The 20238-nt window shown below is 41.2% G+C and overlaps 1 protein-coding gene across 2 annotated transcripts; it reads right to left on the reverse strand.

Annotated features, from left to right (window-relative positions):
* Window positions 1-1079: 1079 nt before the first annotated feature.
* Window positions 1080-19934, reverse strand: cers6 (ceramide synthase 6; the record flags this gene model as incomplete). Of its 2 annotated transcripts, XM_079253852.1 has the most annotated exons (11): window positions 1080-1557; window positions 2716-2739; window positions 2914-3070; window positions 4007-4113; window positions 7005-7133; window positions 12151-12243; window positions 12349-12399; window positions 13660-13717; window positions 18506-18636; window positions 18730-18835; window positions 19765-19934. In XM_079253852.1, 11 exons carry the CDS (start codon window positions 19932-19934, stop codon window positions 1402-1404), a joined length of 1182 nt encoding a protein of 393 aa, XP_079109978.1. In that variant the 3' UTR covers window positions 1080-1401. The 2 variants fall into 2 exon arrangements, with proteins under 2 accessions (XP_079109978.1, XP_079109979.1); XM_079253853.1 differs by lacking the exon at window positions 2716-2739.
* Window positions 19935-20238: the final 304 nt, after the last annotated feature.

Genomic DNA, 20238 nt, shown 5'->3' on the forward strand with positions numbered 1-20238 from the left:
AAAGATACCTATTACCATTGACTCCTCTATATAATCAACCTGTAACCAGTAATGCAAAAACTTGCATCCTATAGAAATTATATAATATGTTCTTCTTATATTTCTCTTATATTTATTCCCAAATTAGAAGAAACCTCAAACATAAAGAAATAATTTATCTAATAATGTGCAACTGAGATACCTGGTAAACTAAGAGTGTGATGAGCACAACTCACCAGCTTCCTATTTAGATTGTTTTTTTAAAAATTCGGACATCACAACACAAAGCATTTTCCCTTCCTCCTGACATTTTGGACTTACTAGTGAGTGTTGATTATCAAAGACAAGAAGAAAGTAGAAAAAAAAAGAAATGCTGGTAATCTGTTGAATACACAATAACAGCTGTCAGGTTTGTTATATAATGAACAGTTGACTAATTAATATAAAATGGACCTGTAAGGTGGAGAGAGGCCATTAAGTAAAAAAGGGCTTAAATTATTTGAAATGGTGCTTCACCATTAAACATTAACAGGAAAAAACTTTAAGCAAGTACAATTGCATAAATCCCATCAAATCAAAATAAACAATATGAGCTCTTTAAATGACCATTTCGCTTCTAATTGTATACAACACACCCACACACTGCAGTCTTCATGTTTTTTTAATTGAACAATGCAAACAACTCATGTCTACCTCTTAAGAGAACAAATGGCATTAATGTAACGCTTACCAGAAATGTACCAGAATACCAAATAAAATGATTCAAAATGATACAGTGTCTAGCCATATCTGATGCACACACATAATACTGTTATTGACATCTCATATACAGCTTGAGTGGAGAAATGTTTCTGTTGTCAAATCTGAGTAAACTTCACATTACTATTCATTTGTGAGTGAAAACAAAAGCAGTCACTGTTTTGGCAAATCTTTGGGGGTGTAGCATTGAAAGTAAACCCAAGTCTTCCACATTTAGCAAATACTCATGATGTGTGAAACACAGCTGTGTCATTGTTTAAGACTATAAGCTGCAAACATATTTAGAAATAATAAATAACATAAAAAGACACAAACAAAGGAGAAAACACCCCTACCCCCCCACAATATGTCTGATCACTGTAAGTTAAATGTAGCATGCTTATACCAGAGTGGGTCTAACCAGTAAGAGTGCTTCGGTTTTTCAGTGAGTTCAGTCTGATGCAGAATAGAGATGAAGAGCATCAAATGCACAAAATAAGAAAAGAATCTATAACAAAACTGCATTCACACAAATCTATCAAGGACTTCCAGATGATGATGATGCATGTGGTGGTGTTGCCCAAGTCTCCACCATACACTCAAATACAAACACACACACACACTCACACACAGATAAATAGATGGCGTTGGTAGCATGGTTCCATTCATGTGATATCTGTTCAGTCAGTGTTCATTAGCATACAGGGCGCCCATCAGGTACCCATTGGTCCCATTTTTGTTGGTTCCGTTGGTGGTGCTGCTGTGGTGTTTTTGATTAGGTGGGGGGCTGTCGTCTTCATCCGAGCTGGACTCAATGTCGCTGCGGTCGTCTTTTGACACCTGCAGAAATGAAAGGTTTGTTTGGAATTTTTTTTTCTGATTAAAATTCTTATCTCTGTCATTATCTGTGGCAGCCATGCATGACAGTGCTGCAAATAGATTTTCTCATCAAAACGGGACCTGCTCTGCCAATCAATGCCAGGCATAAAGCTGAGCAAGACTTGCAATACTTAGAACTCAGAACATATCGTTGTTATATTATCTCTATGACTGCTCTAGTTGATATGTAGTCTGGAAAGGACATAAATCAAATAAAATCTGTTTTAAATGGTATTTTATGGTTTAGCACTTTGAGATTTTTATCTTGACAGGTTCTGTATAAATAAGCCTTTTTTTAAAATTTTTTTATAATAAAATGAAATAAAATAGAATAAAGTAAAATGCTACAGAACTTTTTTCTGAACCTCAGCAGCAATTTGTTACATTACCAACTTGAATTTTACCTCAGACTTCAATCATCTATACCAAATAACATAAAAATAACTATTTGCAAAGTCAGCTGTTTGGCACTGAGAGAGATGATTTTTCATGGATGCAGTCCACATAATCAGCTCCGAGGCTCATTGCACAAATGCTTTTTCCTCACAAATGTGGCACCATTTAAAAAGGAAATAAACAGGCTTCTTAATAGTTAAGATTTATAGCCAGAAGGTTGTTACAACAATGTAATAATCCATCAAATCCAAAATTTACTTACTTTCTGTGATTAGGTTCTTAATCTTTGCAGACTGTTTTAAATAACAACTAATTTGGCATAAGAGGCTAGGTTTTATTTTACTAAAATGTAAAAAATGTGAGTAGAGAATGTCTGTCATTTAAAACAATGCAAAGACATGGAGCTACTGTACTTGCACAGCAAAAATTTTAAAGATCAGTTTAGGGCTAAGTAGAAATTCAGAACTATCATAAAAAACAAAGTATTATGAAATTAAATGAAATGAAAAATACTTTATTAATACCCAAAGGGAAATTCAATATTTTTTTTTGAGCTACTACAATTTGCTGCCATCAGACGGCGCAATCTAGAATGGAATTAATTTATTTTATTTATTTATTTTTTTATTTTATTTAATTAATTTATGCAGTGCAGACTGCTGAAGGGAAAGAGATAAAACTGAATGTACTGCATCATGCTGAATGAGATGTCGTGGTACTTACATGTAAAGGATTCCATTTCCCCACCTTGAAGATTGCACATTTACAATGGGAAGAAAAAGGGAAAATTAAAAGAGGTTATTTTAAAACCCCCACACACTAATAATAACTACAACAGCAGCATAACGTTTTCATGTGTGACGCAACAACAGGTACAACTGTAGGAATGATGTAGAGGAGGGGCTGAGTGTCGTGACTCACCTTCCCTTTGGAGATGGCTCTGCATGCTGTCTTCACTATGAGATAGGACCAAAAGGAGTGAAGCAGCTGAAGCAGGACTAGCAGCAGGTTGAAGACCCACCAGGAAGGGAAGGGTCCTACAATCTCCCAACTCTCGAACAAAGTGGTATTTAAAATCCTTCCAAAGAAAGAAATGATCAACTTGACATACTTTTTTTGAAAAACACATGGATTAAAAAAACTCATTAATTTCTTCTTAAGAGCAGGCAGCACGTACTTATTCTTTGGTAATTTCCTGCAATTGACCTATGATGCAAATGATCTATAACATCAGCTTTCTTTAAAAATTCTTGTTTGTCTAAACAAGCGTTCTCAAGAAAGCTATTTTTATTGTCAGTGACGACAACCTTGATGTTCCAAATAGCATCTTTAAATCAGTCAAGAAAAGCAGCTAGATGCTGCAGCAGTTGGATTAAAAAAAAAAAAGTGTCCCTCCTCCCCTCACTTGTGAAAGGTGTGATCATACGGCTGCTGGCTGTAAGATATCTGCAAATATCCATCAGAATGGTTTATTCTAAGTAATTACACTTCTTTGGTAAAACAAAGTCACTCAGACTTCAAAAATTTAATTAAACCTGCCTCTAGTCTGTTGCAGAAATAGGCTGCAACAGACTAGAGGCAGACTGAAGTGCTGCATATGTTCAAGATAAAGACAAATTCCTCCCAAAAAAAATACGAGTTAATAAATACAGATCTTCACAGCTCTTTCATGTTTCACTGACTGCATCAAACCATAGGTGCTGTTTTCAGTGAAAGAATAATAACAAAAAGGATCTGCTTTTCATGAGCTGAATTGTTTGGCTTTCTTTGAGAGGTTAAAGCTTTTGTATCCATAGTAACTATTACTTAGCAACAAAATTCACAGAGATCTGTCTGAACTGCAAACCATTGAGGAGCCAGAAGAAAGAAAAAGAAAGCACTGAGATCTTGATGGCTCTGATGTTATGCAGGCATAAATTACTAAAATGTGTGGAAAAATCAAAACATTGACTGTGTAAAATCCACACTTTAGTGAGTTACAACTACAGTTCATAGGAACGTGTATAACACTTACCAGACAGGGTAAACTCCCAGCCTGGAACTTATGAAGAGAATTGCAAACATTGCAAACAGCAGGTTGCACAGTATCTGACATTTGGCATAGTTGGCCATCTTGGCAGCCTGGGTCATAAAAAATAAAGACAATAATCAATAAAAAATCAATATGGCCGACAATACAGCAACGGAAAGACTTCATCATACATCAAGACACTTTGGTGATGGTCATGTAAGCTTTAAATGCAGCCAGCTTCAGCTGTTGCATGCCTGATAAATGCAGAGAGATGGAGATCAGGGGACTCCTTTATAAAGCTGTCGCACGCACAAAAACACAACTTGGCGGTAAAATGTCCCTACTCCCACGCCAACTCTTACCCTGGTGTACGCACAAAACCCGGAAAAACGAGAAACGGCAACATCAAAGGCAGAAAATAAAACCAAAGAAATGGTGTGAAATTGGAGGCATTTTTTCAAAATCAAATATAAACTCATATAGTATGTTGTACACTAATAGCATTTACAAAAATTGAGAAAATGTGTATTTGATATTGTTACTCCACCACGTAAAACATCAACAACTAAAATATGTTCTGCAACAAAGCAGTTCTACATGTTATAAATACCATTTTGCACAATTAAGAAGTCGTACAGAAGCTGCCATACTAATAAAGTTTTAAATAAATAATTGCAATTAAAATGACGTGGTCGCCCATCATTAGGCTGGGATCAGGGTTTTTCCCCACCTGCAGATGTACATAACATGAAGTGATGGTTGGATATAAATTGCACCCAAATGTGTAAAGGTGCACAGTGGCTTATCTGTCCCTGCTGATGAACATGGCGCATGGAGACCCTGGATTTGAGCCCGGCAACTTCCAAAGGGAAGTGACGGACAGGTCGCGGCTGCTCACGCCTTTTCCCAACCCAGAGTGCAAAGTAACAGAATTGTGCGCCACAGCCAGCCACACCGTGGTGTAGCGGCCATCGGGCAGATGAAGCGCAGGCGGGGGTGCCTCGATGCACAGGAGGAAACCTGTTGTAGCTGCAAATGTGTGCAAGAAAGTGGAGGTGCTACATAACATGGTACTAAATGGGAACTTGTCACATTCACATTCACTCACACACATCCTCATGTTGGAACCAAACTGCAGCTTTACTCAGCGTCTAGAAGTCATGCAACACATCAGATGTAGAGAATTCTCATTTATTCACAAGTTTATATTTTTGTGTAATTTCTGTCAGGGTGGTATTTATTTCTCAGTAACTCCTGCACCACCCCTTTGATGGCAATTATTGTGTCCTCTGCGAGAACACTCCTGCTGGGGGGGCATAAGGTCACTGGCCCCCTCTCCAACCACTATTGCAGCGCTGCAAACCCAGCTGGGTCACACAGAAACTCCAGCATTTTAACGATAAATAAACTGGAGTCAGATATGTCTAATTTGTGTCCGTTTATTTTATGAAGTGAAACAAAGGAGCATTTGGCGCATTTGGTTCCAGCGTGTGTGTGGCTACTCGTTTATTTTCTCAGCCAGCTTCTAAATTCTAGGAGTGAGCAGCACATTATCCGCCTGTAGACTGTAAAGCACTTCCTCCCTACATTTTATTGTCTAACCACTTTATTTTTACTTTCTGGACAAGCCCGATGGTCTGATGAGACGTGTTGACAGCATCTGTCACCTGCTGACGCTCTTCTGCCTTTCTGGCGGTGGTGATGTCCATCCCAAGTCCACGAGATAAGGTCGTACAATGTGAAAAATATTTTATCTATTTCAATTTCTACCCCATATTTGAGAACATCCCTCTTTTTTTTTTGCTTTTTCCCTGCTGAATCATCATGGAAATGAGATTTATCAGGGGCGTTCGCCTGATTTTTTATAGCCAATATGTGGACGTAACAAGATCTTCCCTCACGTGTGCAAAATTTAATGTTGATCCTGATTTATAAAGCGAAACAGGCATGGGACGTGTGTGCGCACTGCTTTATAAATCGGGAAGTTGTTTTGCGCCGCATTTCCTGTTTTCCATACGTACGCCACCTGTAGTCATCGTTGCTACGCACAGTTTTAGAAATGAGGCCCCAGGTGACAGGCTGAGTCAAACATATTCTGTTCATCTTGCCATGCCTGTTGAACTCTTTAGTTATTGGACTGCGTTTATCTTGTCAATTGAATACATTAATATCTGAATAATTGCAACGCATTTAGCCAAATTTGAGTTCCAAAATGTTCCTTTACAATTCTCAATTCATTCATTTGGTGTATCACTAAACACTAGCAGTCCTGTAAGTACATGCTAAAGTATGAACAGAAGAAGAGGGATAACTTAGTTAAGGTCTAAGCTGGATCTTTCTTAAGATCTTTTTTTCTCATTTGGCTTTTTTCCTTTTTCTTTTCTTTTATTTACTTTTCTTTTCTTTTTGGGACTGCTCAGAATAGTTTTTTCAGAGCGCTACAGTATTTCTACTCCTTAGTCTTCTGGGTCATTAATCAAAATGAAAACTCTGTGCTCCCTCTGAACTCTGAGCTCTCAAACATCATGATCACACACAATGTGGTAAATTAAAAGTGCAATATCTCACATATATTTATTAATATTTACCTCAGTGTGGAGCTGAGACTTGGCACCTTTGAGTAGATTTTGGTTTATAATTTCACACTGAATGAAATGAAGTTCTAAGGCCAAGCAACACATGAATTTGTGTCTAGACTGTAGTTTATAATGCTGCTTTCTTCTTTTTTCCACATAAAAACTGTGCAAAACCAAATGATGTATCTATTTAGAATAAAAAATAAATATTTAAAGTTTAAGTTAATTTAAAGTTAAATATTAAAATCTAACTGTAACTTTATGCCTTTTGAAGATGAGTTAATCTTTTACTCAGTATTCACATAAAAAATATATGAAATAAGATATGTTAACTATACTTAACACAGACAGAAACAAACACACAGAATCATCTTCAGCATCCCATTCATCCATCTACAGCATGTAACTGTCTTGATTATTCTCACCTCTATCAGTACGTCGGCTGCATCATGGAGACACATAACCAGTGTTCCCACTCGTGCCATGTTGTTCACGTAGGAAAATATGATGAGGGAGATCGTTGACACATGGTGCAGGAACATTATCAGGAAATCCTGGGGAAACAATCATTTTTACCAAAAACTGTTACACACCTACAGAAAACACTTTTAAAGTCTCACTGCATGTGTCACATATAACAGCTTAAACAAAAATAACACTCAATAAGTGTTTTCTGCAGCGGAGTTGTTGCAGAAGGACCTCTATCCAACTGTTGTACAGGTGTAGAAGTGCCATCGTGTGAAACCACTCAGTTTCAATTACAAATACTTCCTGCTGAAATAGACGAAAAGCAAAACAGATTTCCACACCACTTGAAATCTGAAACTATTTCAACTTAACACAAACTACAACAATCACAGTTGTGACTAAATAACTACAGTCTTGTCTTGTTAATGAGGCCTTAGTTTGGGGAAGGTTTTATCAAAGCGAACATGAACATGGGCATTCCTCTGGCAAACCTTTAGCAACTGAAATGACTCTGCATGACAGCTCAAAGCACCAGTCCAACTGGGCGAGTGAATGGGAGGAAGGATGAAAAGGAAGAGTGATGACACAAGATACAGAGTGAAAGCAAGGCAAGAGTGTGCAGGGAGGAACATACTGGAACTGGCAGGGGATGCAGAAGACCTCCTTAGTGCAGTGCTGTGCATGAAAAAAACTGAAAGGAGAAACAAAAACAGACAACATGCCAACAGTCAACAGAGAGATGACAGAGTGGAGGCATACGGCATTATAGAGCCTTCTGTGTATGCAGCATGTGTTGTGGAGAAGGCAGAGCTGGGGATGGACCAGAGGTGGGAGGATGACCATGACTGGAGGACATGCATATCAATGCTAAATGAACCAAAAGTGTCGTCATTTTCATAAAACAATAAAAGTGGATTGGGATGAAGCTGCCTGCTGACCATGAGAAATGTTTGCCTGAACTAACTTTTAAACTAATTTCTGAACAAATGTGCCAAGTTGGACTTTTAAAAACATGAGAACATTATAGTATTTAACGTAACATGATGACCTGGTTCCTTTTAAGAATACAAATATTTCACTGATTAGTACAGGAGATATAATGGAGCAGTCACAAATACTTTAAATATTTGTCTTTTTTGTTTATTGTCTTTCCTTGACTTAATGTGTATTAATTGAGAATCAATAATACAAGTATTAATTGATACAATCAATTCATACAATTAATATTTTAAGCTCATATTTGAATGAGTTCTGTCAACTTGAAACACACTTTTTTACATGACTTTCTATGTAGTTGGGGCCAACTGGTGTCCTGATGCTGTGCGTATTGCCTTTTAGGTCGTTGGGAGACATGTTGGAATCTAACCATCTTTTTTTTTAACATTTGTATCATGTTCGTGGCAGACCAAGCACGGCTCATAGACCCCTATGATGACGACCAACCTGGGCATGAATGTTCCCTTGCCCGGACGCGGGTTACTGGGACCCCCCTCTGGAGCCAGGCCTGGAGGCGGGGTACGAGAGCGAGCGTCTGGTGGCCGGGCCTTCGCCCATGGGGCCCGGTCGGGCTCAGCCCGAAAGGGTTACATGGGCCCCACCTCCCGTGGGCTCACCATCTGCGGGAGGAGCCGTAGGGGTCGGGAGCAATGTGAGCTGGGTGGCAGCAAGGGGCGGGGACCCTGGCGGTCCGATCCCCGGCTGCAGAAGCTGGCTCTAGGGACGTGAAACGTCACCTCTCTGGTGGGGAAGGAGCCTGAGCTTGTGCGCGAGGTTGAGCGGTTCTGACTAGATATAGTTGGACTCACCTCGACGCATGGCTTGGGCTCTGGAATCAGTACCCTCGAGAGGGGCTGGACCTTCTTCCACTCTGGAGTTGCTCAAGGTGAGAGGCGCCGAGCAGGTGTGGGCATTCTCATCAGCCCCCAGCTTGGTGCCTGCACGTTGGGGTTTACCCCGGTGGATGAAAGGGTAGTTTCCCTCCGCCTCCGGGTGGGGGGACGGGTCCTGACTGTTGTCTGTGCTCATGCACCGAACAGCAGTTCAGAGTACCCACCCTTTCTGGGGTCCTTGGAGGGAGTGCTGGAGGGTGCTCCTTCTGGGGACTCCATTGTTCTGCTGGGGGACTTCAATGCTCACGTGGGCAATGACAGTGAGACCTGGAGTGGAGTGATTGGGAGACATGGTCCCCCCCCCTCTGAACCCAAATGGTGTTTTGTTATTGGACTTCTGTGCTCGTCATGGATTGTCTATAACGAACACCATGTTCCAGCATAAGAGTGTCCATATGTACACCTGGCATCAGGATTCCCTGGGCCGCAGTTCAATGATCGACTTTGTAGTCGTATCGTCGGACCTGCAGCCACATGCCTTGGACACTCGGGTGAAGAGGGGGGCGGAGCTGTCAACTGATCACCACCTGGTGATGAGTTGGCTCAGGTGGTGGGGGAGGAAGCCGGTCAGAGCTGGCAGGCCCAAACGTGTTGTGAGGGTCTGCTGGGAACGTCTGGCTGAGTCCCCTGTCAGAGTGAGCTTCAACTCCCACCTTCAGCAGAGCTTCGAACATGTCCCGAGTGAGGCGGGGGACATTGAGTCCGAATGGGCTGTGTTCCGTGCCTCTATTGCTGAGGCGGCCAGCCGGAGCTGTGGCTGTAAGGTCGTTGGTGGCTGTCGTGGCGGTAATCCCAGGACTCGTTGGTGGACACCAGCAGTGAGGGATGCCGTCAAGCTGAAGAAGGAGTCCTATCGGGCCTTCTTGGCCTGTGGGACTCTGGAGGCAGCTGATGGGTACCGACAGGCTAAGCGGCATGCGGCTTCGGCTCTTGCCGAGGCAAAAACTCGGGCATGGGAGGAGTTCGGCGAGGCCATGGAGAAAGACGTCCGGACGGCTTCGAGGAGATTCTGGTCCACCATCCGGCGGCTCAGGAGGGGGAAGCAGTGCTCCATCAATACTGTGTACAGTGGAGGTGGGGAGCTGCTGACCTCAACTCGGGACGTTGTGGGTCGGTGGAGGGAATACTTCGAAGACCTCCTCAATCCTACCAACACGTCTTCCCATGAGGGAGCAGAGCTGGTGGACTCAGGGGTGGACTCTCCTATCTCTGGGGCTGAAGTCGCTGAGGTGGTCAAAAAGCTCCTTGGCGGCAAGGCCCCAGGGGTGGATGAGATCCGCCCGGAGTTCCTTAAGGCTCTGGATGCTGTGGGGCTGTCCTGGCTGACACGCCTCTGCAGCATCGCGTGGACATCGGGGGCAGTACCGCTGGATTGGCAGACTGGGGTGGTGGTCCCCCTTTTTAAGAAGGGGGACCGGAGGGTGTGTTCCAATTACAGGGGAATCACACTCCTCAGCCTCCCTGGTAAGGTCTATTCAGGGGTCCTGGAGAGGAGGGTCCGCCGGATAGTCGAATCCCGGATTGAGGAGGAGCAGTGTGGTTTTCGTCCTGGTCGCGGAACAGTGGACCAGCTCTATACCCTCTCTGGGGTCCTGGAGGGGGCATGGGAGTTTGCCCAACCAGTCTACATGTGCTTTGTGGACCTGGAGAAGGCATTCGACCGTGTCCCCCGGGGGCTCCTGTGGGGGGTACTCCGGGAGTATGGGGTACCGGACCCCCTTGTACGAGCTGTCCGGTCCCTGTACGACAGGTGTCAGAGCTTGGTCCGCATTGCCGGTAGTAAGTCGGATTCGTTTCCGGTGAGGGTTGGACTCCGCCAAGGCTGCCCTTTATCACCGATTCTGTTCATAACTTATATGGACAGAATTTCTAGGCGCAGCCGAGGTGTTGAGGGGATCCGACTTGGTGGCCTCAGGATTGGGTCCCTGCTTTTTGCGGATGACGTGGTCCTGTTGGCTTCATCTGGTCGTGATCTCCAGCTCTCGCTTGAGCGATTCGCGGCCGAGTGTGAAGCGGCTGGGATGAGAATCAGCACCTCAAAATCTGAGACCATGGTCCTCAGCCGGAATAGGGTGGATTGCCCTCTCCGGGTCGGGAGTCAGGTCCTGCCTCAAGTGGAGGAGTTTAAATATCTCGGGGTCTTGTTCACAAGTGAGGGAAGGATGGAGCGTGAGATCGACAGACGGATCGGTGCGGCGTCTGCAGTAATGCGGGCTCTGCGCCGGTCTGTCGTGGTGAAGAAGGAGCTGAGCCAGAAGGTGAAGCTCTCGATTTACCAGTCGATCTACGTTCCTACCCTCACCTATGGTCATGAGCTGTGGGTCGTGACCGAAAGAACGAGATCTCGTATACAGGCGGCTGAAATGAGTTTCCTCCGCAGGGTGGCCGGGCTCTCCCTTAGAGATAGGGTGAGGAGCTCAGTCATCCGGGAGGGGCTCAGAGTAGAGCCGCTGCTCCTTCGCATCGAGAGGAACCAGTTGAGGTGGCTCGGGCATCTGGTCAGGATGCCTCCTGGACGCCTCCCTGGTGAGGTGTTCCAGGCACGTCCCTCTGGGAGGAGACCCCGGGGAAGACCCAGGACACGCTGGAGGGATTATATCTCTCGGCTGGCCTGGGAACGCCTCGGGATCCCCCCCGCAGAGTTGGCAAATGTGGCTGGGGAGAGGGAAGTCTGGGCTTCCCTGCTTAGGCTGCTGCCCCCGCGACCCGACCCCGGATAAGCGGCAGAAGATGGATGGATGGATGGATCATGTTTGATTCTCTTTCTGTTTGAAATCAAAATGTTTGAGTTGAAATAATTCTAATATCCCAGTGCTATTCATACATGATCAAATGTGTGTCTCATTTACTTTAGTAAACAATGCATTTAAAACCAGATAAAGTAACAATTCTTAGGTATTACTAATTCAAGTGTTTTGAGAGGAAGTTTGTCTTGAGTCATTTTTTGTGGCATCTAAGAGCAATTTTTCAATAATTTAAATGAAAAGTGAGAATCCCTTTTTCTGTTTTTTACCATTTCACACATCAGTGAAGCAGAAAACTGTTTCAAGACCAAACATACTAAACATTAAAGACTCTGTGACAATAAATGAGATGGACAGCTAGAAAAAGATAATAATGCTTTTTTCTATGACAACGCTTGCTATAATGATACTTTTTTTATGTAACTAAAATGTATGATGTGCTTTCTTCAGTACATTGCAGCCGTTCTTACCTTCCTCCTGATGTCTGTGAACTGAGAAAAGAGTAGCGACAGGTAGAAAGACAACTCCAGTATATAGTAATAGTGGATGTCCACAGTCAGTGGCTGCATACACAAACAAAAAATATTTTCAAAGGAATATACACGTATATTATTTAAAAAGTTTGACAAGTTATGGTGCTATTTCAATAATAATGTGTAAACCTTTACCTGGTAAGGGTAGTTGTACCAGCACTCTTTGGTGTTCCAAAGCCACGGGGTCTGAAGAAAATAAAGTATTTTAAAAGTCAGGCTTTAAACCCTTAACAAAAAATTCATAAACTAAACTATATCTCAAAGTGATTCTATTGAATTTAATGTAGAAGCTTAAGGTCCGATAAATGAAATGCTTTTGTTTAAAGGAAACTAGACTATCAAAGAGAGGCTTATACATCTTTTATCTTCATAAATGTGCTAAAATGAAAGAGTTACCGATCGTTGTGCTTGACTTTATGTTGCCTGCACTCCTCTCCAGAGCTGATCTATTAATAAATCCCAGAAGCTGGAGGCTGGTGCCTGCAGCAGCGACTGCTAAGCATGAACTACTTCTACAAAGTGCTTTGTCATGCAACTTGCGTCTGAGACATTTTTCTTCACTCTGGCTTTGACTGCCATAATGTATACATTATCATGAATATATGCATGAAATATTATGCTATCGTGTTACCATAAATCTTTCATGTGTGACTCATTGTTATCAGTTTATGGTAACTTCGCTGCATGTTGAAAGACATTTTAAAAAGAGGCCAGTGGGTTATCATGTAGACTATACTGGGATGTTCTGATCACCATGAAACCCTGAATATACCTATTCAGAGTGCCATAGGGTGACACTGCAGTGATTTATTTATTTGGTTTATTTAGCCAAAATTTAAATAATCAATATGTTTGGAAAAACCTTTTTTAATTGTTCAGTTTGAATATACAGTTACTATGAGGCTAACATCTTAGCGTGCTAAAGCTGCCATTAGCTAACAAAACCAAAGGCCTTAGCTTTAGCTTTGCTAGCTAATGAAAAATTGGTTAACTATGAAATGTTGCAGAATAATGACAAAATTGTAGTTCAGGTTTTGAAGATTAAAATTGAAGTTTGTTGGTTTAAAAATGCAGTGCTGCTATATTTCAAATGCAAAATTTTATAGATATTGCTTAAAACTAAATTCCTCTATAGGTCATATAGTGCATGTGGAAATTCTGTTCTAATTATAATGACTAAATGACTTAATTTACTCAACAATTATTATTATTTTAATGTGGTTAAACATAACAAAACATGGTTGTAACGTGGTTTATCAGTATAATAAGGTAGCCCAATTTCCATGTGCTAGACTGAGTGATTACATAAACAAATACTGACTTGACTGGTTTTAGTGTGCAGGTCTTTGCAAATAGTAATTGATCACTTTAATATCTCCTTTAATTATTTTTGCAAGGTTGTATCATGTCGGCAATTTGCTGATGCTGATGCTAGTCAAAACTTACCTTTTTAAGAAAGCGCACTCCATACGTAAATATGTACAGGTAGAATGTAAATCTCCACCTAGAAACAAAGCAAAACAGAAAAAAAAGGTTTATTTTTGTCTGCTGACAAATCATTCCAATCTTTGTCTCAGCATCTTTCTGTTCATAAACAGGTGACTTGTGCGATGCATGAATTTAACACATTTCAATTCACCAAATGTTCTTTTGTACATACTTTTAAAAATCCAAACAGAGGAACAAAAACAAAGCTCAACTTCTGTTACATGGACAAAAACACTGACTTATAGCTGTGACAGAAGCTCCCTCCATAGGCAGTCATGTGAGACCAGCTTTTGCATACTTTAAAGGTTGTGCAGCATGGCTATTCCAGCTGACCTCAAATCAAACACACTTTGACAGCCTTGGCCCCGAAGCTCAACATCATCTAAAGATTCAAAAAGAGAACAGAACATGCACATCATGCAGAGATGTCCCTTTTATGTGGCTGTTTGTCCAAGATATTCAACTGGAGCCTTTACTGGATAGCACATCAGATAGATCGTTACCATGTAAACATGCTGCTTATGGGAGCCAACATTAGCTGTTTTCTGGGCTTAATCAAAAGCATTGTAAAACCAAATTAAGTGGACGAGTCTACCTGGCACCCAGTAAAGACTGTTACATGGCAACCGGTTGATTAAGCCAACAAGAGTCTTTTTGAAGTACGGCTGAATCACCGCTATGTATATACAATCACAATGACTTACACGGCTTTCCTTGAATAGATTTTCCTTTTTTCGGACATCATACACAATTAGTTTTTGTTATTATGAACTACAATTTTCAGACACAGTGTAAATAATAGCCAGTTTCAGAAAATAAACATGCATTTCTTATTTTAATCATCTACAAAGTGCTATCTGTTATTCTGCTGTTGCCAATTACAGTTTAATAAACTAGGAGTGTGCAGTAGTTGTACAGAATGATTAAGTTGTCACATATGGGATTTGATAAAATGCATGGAAAGTGTAATTAGACCAGAATTGTTCTTTATTTTTATAACAGCTTAATCTTTCACCAGTGAATTGTTAGGAATATAGTATGAAACTCTTCACCTCTTTGAGTAGAAAATAATTGCAGGTCATATTTAAATGACCCCTCCATATTCTTGCAAGATTTCCTATCATGCTAGTCACACACCCAAAACAACTAAGACCTGCTCACCATTTGCATTAAATGTTTGATTTTACAGAGCCTTTAGTCTTTTAAGGGGTTAAAAACTCAGTAATGAAGACAGCATGCAAGTTTTTCTGCCAGTGATGATGTAAAATAATAAAAGGCAGTGCATGCTGGCTTGTTCAATTTGACTTCTCCAGGTGGGTAGACTGAACACCAGCTGGCTGCAACTGTTTGCATTCGTGTGGCTCAATGAAAAAAAAACAACAACTATGAAGCTCCAGCTTTTCCAAAATTCAGCTGTGCAGAATCTGTTTTTCCTCATTGCTGAAAAAAAGACCATCACAGACATCTTTGTTGCTCTGCCTTTATTAGTCTTCTTTGTTTCAGTTTGATCTGTGAAACCTCACTAATGCACAATTATTTCCAGTGATAAATCTGCTAAGAAATGTTGGGATAAATTCATAAAACCATTCTTCACCTACTCAACCAGTCCACATGCACTTGTTGTGTCTGGAGAGGTTTCTGGTTTTTTTTTTTCTGGTTTAAAGGTATGAAAATCACACACCTGCATAACAGCCAGAAAAAGAACATTACTGATAAAACTGGTTATGTGAACCGCTATCAGTGGTCTTCTTCTGCAGTTCATAAACCTTTGAGTGAATCTATTTAAGCCTAAGAGGGTGATTAACTGTAAAGTAAATGATTGCTGTGTGTTTACCTTACTGACATGATTATGCAACCTTAAATGATAGATCACTTTCATTTCTGTAAAGTAAGTATGTGCTAGTAAAGAAGAGTAGAGTTAACTGGTAAATCCTGTTTTGAGACGATGGGTTTGATTGAATAATCTTGGTTTAGAAATGTTCCCAACTGACTAAAATGACTTGTAAATGTCTCAGCAGCGACCACGGTTGGAGCTGTTCGAATTCTCTAAATAAGGGGTGTCAATGTTTTACTTCCTGTAGCACAACACAAAAAAACACATCCTTTATAAGAGAAAGATAATTCCATCACACACGTCTTTGCAAGAGGCAACTTTCAAACTGACACAGCGTTATATTTCAGCACTTCTGCTAACTTTAACTTTGTTTGAAATAATTTGAGAAAATGAAGATGAGTTTAAGCAGCTTGTGACAAGCATATCTTTCATGTTTCCATTTTATCTGAAAAATAACCAACCTTGGTAATAAAATTGTATTTTATATGAAATATATTATGATTGTAGCCTCTTTGTAATCACTAAATAACAATTTTTTAATCCCATAAAAATGCAACTTGAACTATTTTTCTTACCATTTGACCATATCCTACCACGGCAAAAGTTATCCTGACTAACTAAACATATGGGTATGATTCAGCTTATTCAGATTATGTATAGTGATTATACAGGTCAAATAAGGAAATACAGGTTCCTAAACGATCCATTTAACAATGGTGTAATTGACAGCAGTGAATTGATGGAAAATTTAAATATTAATTTATAAACAAACATTTGAATGAAGCAAATGTATATATATATATATATATATATATATATTTGAATGTGCCTTCAAATAAAAAAAAAAAGAAAATTCAAGTAATGTGCATTTCTTTGCTTAAAATAATTGTGTGCTCTAAAAGCACAAAGGGGGGAGGAAGATGAAATCAGACAGCTGGGGCTTTTGAAGACATCAGAGCGTACCCCTGCTTCAGCTTGTCCTGACAAAGGAAAGCTGAAGAGAGGAAGTCGTGTTCTCAGCCAGTTATCAGCCAGTCTGATATTTAATCAAGCTGCTTGTTTAAAACTATGAGTTTCTGTCAGCATCTCATGACAGGGGGTTGTTTATTACAAAAAAAAAAAAAAGTTTGAATGTTTAATTTTTCTGCTGTCTGTCTGGGAAAAAGAAGTCAATAACAAAAGTCTGTAAACAAAAACACTAGGCTGCGTCTTCACTATTTTACAACCAAATGTGCCAACTGCATACTCTCTGTTTGCATAATGAAGAGAATGGACAACAGATCAGCTATCCAGACAACTAAGAGACAAAGAATCCTATCAGTCAGCAACAGCTGGGAGAGAGAGCCTAATTACAGCACAATCACTGCTGGAGGGACTGAAGTCAACCTCGTCTGGAGACCAGCGTCAACCTGGACAAAATGCTGCAAAGCCCAACGGCGTCTGCTGCCCAGTATCAGCTGAAGGCAGATAATGGCTTTGGCACAGTTGGTGTTTTAACCAAATGAAATCCAGCTATGCATGTTCAAAAAGCCCCACATATTCCAGAAAAGCATAAATCCAGTCACTTTTTGTGGGAGAGAATGCATTGTTTGTTTTTTCCGATTCCTTCATGGGGTTGCGCAGTGGTCAAATCAGCCAAATGTGTTCTCCTGGGTGAACAGCAGCCTCAGGCGGATCAGAGGATGTGAGGCTTTCTATGTCTCAAACTGCCACATTTACTCCGCTGGTGTCAGACATGACTCTGCTCCGACAGCAAAAACTCACTCTTTGGCCTTAAAACCACACAGATAAGTAACTACAATGTCCCTGATGGCAAATGCTTTACTGCAGATTAGCCAATTCTCCATTACGCACTTCAGTGGGCTTGTTGGTTGCAGTGGGATGTCATTATAATAATTAAAGACAAGGCATCACCAGCACTAATGATGCTGTTCTTCTAGGACAGATGAGATACAGACTAAGTAAAAAAAAAATGAAGACAGTAAAATTGTCAGTTGAAAGACTAAATCAGCGATTCTGCTTCGTACAACATGAACGTCTCAGTAAGTTTAAGGAACTGTAAAAGCCATTTTAAACTGTGGCCCAATAAATTTCCTTCATCATTTCCATTCATCTAAAATTCTTTGTGTTTGGTTTATGACAGCAAAAACAATGACATCTTTTTCTATTGCAAATTAAAATGAACTTGCAGAAATGTGAAACTCAGCTTGCATACGGTTATCTATCATTCTTACTTTTACTACTGTCAAAGGGTGTGTGTACAACGCAGCCTATTCAAACTATTCAAATCAGTCTTCACACAGTACCTGTACTATGCCAACATGAAGCCAACTTATGCATTAACCAATGTTAAGCAAATGTTATGATCAGTGTAATGGACTTCCTTGAAAGGTTATGGGGCTGCACGGTGGCGCAGTGGTTAGCACTGTGGCCTCACAGCAAGAAGGTCACTAGTTCGATCCTTGGCTGGTTTGGTCAGTGGCCTTTCTGTGTGGAGTTTGCATGTTCTCCCCGTGTATGCGTGGGTTCTCTCCGGGTACTCCGGCTTCCTCCCACCATCCAAAGACATGCATGATAGGTTAATTGGTCACTCTAAATTGCCCCTAGGAGTGAGTGTGAGCGTGAGTGGTTGTTCGTCTCTCTGTGTGTGGCCCTGCAATGGACTGGCAAGCTGTCCAGGGTGTACCCTGCCTGTCGCCCAAAGCCAGCTGGGATAGGCTCCAGCTTCCCCGCGACCCTGAATTGGAATAAGTGGTTCGGAAAATGAATGAATGAAAGGTTATGAATCTATGACTTGATTTTACATAACATTAGCCTCATATTTTCTGTCTTTCTCTCCTAATATTGTTGATTGACTGCGTATAAGTTCCTGTAAAACCTTGAAATACAAATTGGGAAATTATTTCTGAGTTTAACGATAAACGTGGTAACATATGTGGATAGAAATGCCCATCATATAGGTAATCTCACATGCTTTCACAGAATCTGGCGAGAGTGCTTGGCTTCTCCTGGTTGCGCCGCTGCCTGAACCAACGCTGGATGGTGCGTACATCCCAGTCAAGCTGCTTAGACAGACCCTCCAGTCGCTTCTCATCTGGGTGCTGGAAAGACAAACAGTCCAATGTGTTACTCATCTTTTTGTAGGAGTATGAATTATGAAGCTATAACAAAGATATAGAGAATTCATATGCCACCTTAGTTATAGCAGTAAAAACCTTCTCCAGGATGGCATTGGGCTGCGCCTTTTGTGGCCCATTGGCTTGGATCTTCAGGCCCATGGCACATGGTCTTGCAATAAACCTGCAATAAACAGATGTAATTTTATTACAAATCATTACAGTACTTTTCCGTGATTATTTATATTTTTTGGTCTAGTTTCACATAAATCTTTCTGTTCTAAACTCTTTCTTTTTCTAGCTGAATAGTTAAGTGACCACAAGCAGTTTCACACAGTTTTTAATGAGGGAAAATATTTATGTTGAGTTGCAATTGTGAAATAAAGTAGAATAAAAGGGGAAGTAGTTTTTCTTGTCTTTCAAATGAAATAGTCTGATAACAAACTGATGACACACTTGAAGAGTGTTGAGACGCTGTGGAAGGCCAGCAGACACAGATAGTCAACAGTGTGCATAAACAAAATGACCCAAACATCCCTTACAAGAAGCATTGCAGGAATTAAACACTTCAGGGTTAAACATAATATTTCTGTCACAGGTTATACTCATTTTTTTTATTTTGTGGAAAGGAACTCAGTATGAGTACAGTATGAGCCTGGCTACTTCCGACAGAAACTCAAAAACAGCAGTGACCATCATCACTGTTTCCCATACTGATGTATATATGGTAACAGTCCGATGTATGGTGATCCAACCAAAGGCTAGTTCGAAAAAAAAAAAAAAAAAAAAAATGGCTAAGAGCTGGTAAAGAAGCCTATTTTTTGTTAAGGTTAAAAAGGGAGTTTAGGTTTGAGGGACAGGCAGGTATGGTAACTTGGCTGCACCGTGAGGTGAGCTCTGACAGATGCATCAAGAGGGCACACAGCGCTGCAGGCCTGCAGATGGATGATCAACCGTGGTGATTTGTTGGCTAACCAGATAACAAGCCATTGTTTAGGAAACAGACTCAAGATACAAGGACGGCGTCGCGTGCCGAGCCGTTCGCAGGAACGTTTCACCGACACAACAAACCATGTCTCAGCCACCTGGCTGAACGCATGTGCTCAGACCCACCTTTCGAAAACCAGCCGTATCATAAAGATGCAAAATGCTAAAGGACAAGCCAAATAGAGATCCTCGGCTTGCGGGAACGTTGCCTCATCTGTGTTCTTTAAGTCAGCCCAGGTTACATTATGAGGGAGCCAGAACCTCTCATTCCAAAACCACGCCAAAATACCAGCCATCTCCCTGCAGCGGACACCAAAGAGGAAAGGAGGGAATCGAGGTTTTTCCAGAGGTCTCTCACAGGCGACTCGACTCGGATGATGATGAGATATCCGTGCGAGACCGCCGTCCGTCCGTCCGTTTCCCCTCAGCTATCCTGGTGTAGGGAAGTAGACTCAATCAGCTCCTCAGCAACTGATTGGTGCGTTGAAATGTCATGCAGTCACACAGTCAGTGCACGTTATGCCGGCTACATTACGGCGCTATTTTTTTCATTTTCGGCGCTATTTTTTTCATTTTCTTTTATTTATTTTTTCTAACGAA

Source organism: Telmatherina bonti, assembly GCF_933228915.1.
Source record: "Telmatherina bonti genome assembly, chromosome: 15".
Classification (NCBI taxonomy): Eukaryota; Metazoa; Chordata; class Actinopteri; order Atheriniformes; family Telmatherinidae; genus Telmatherina; species Telmatherina bonti.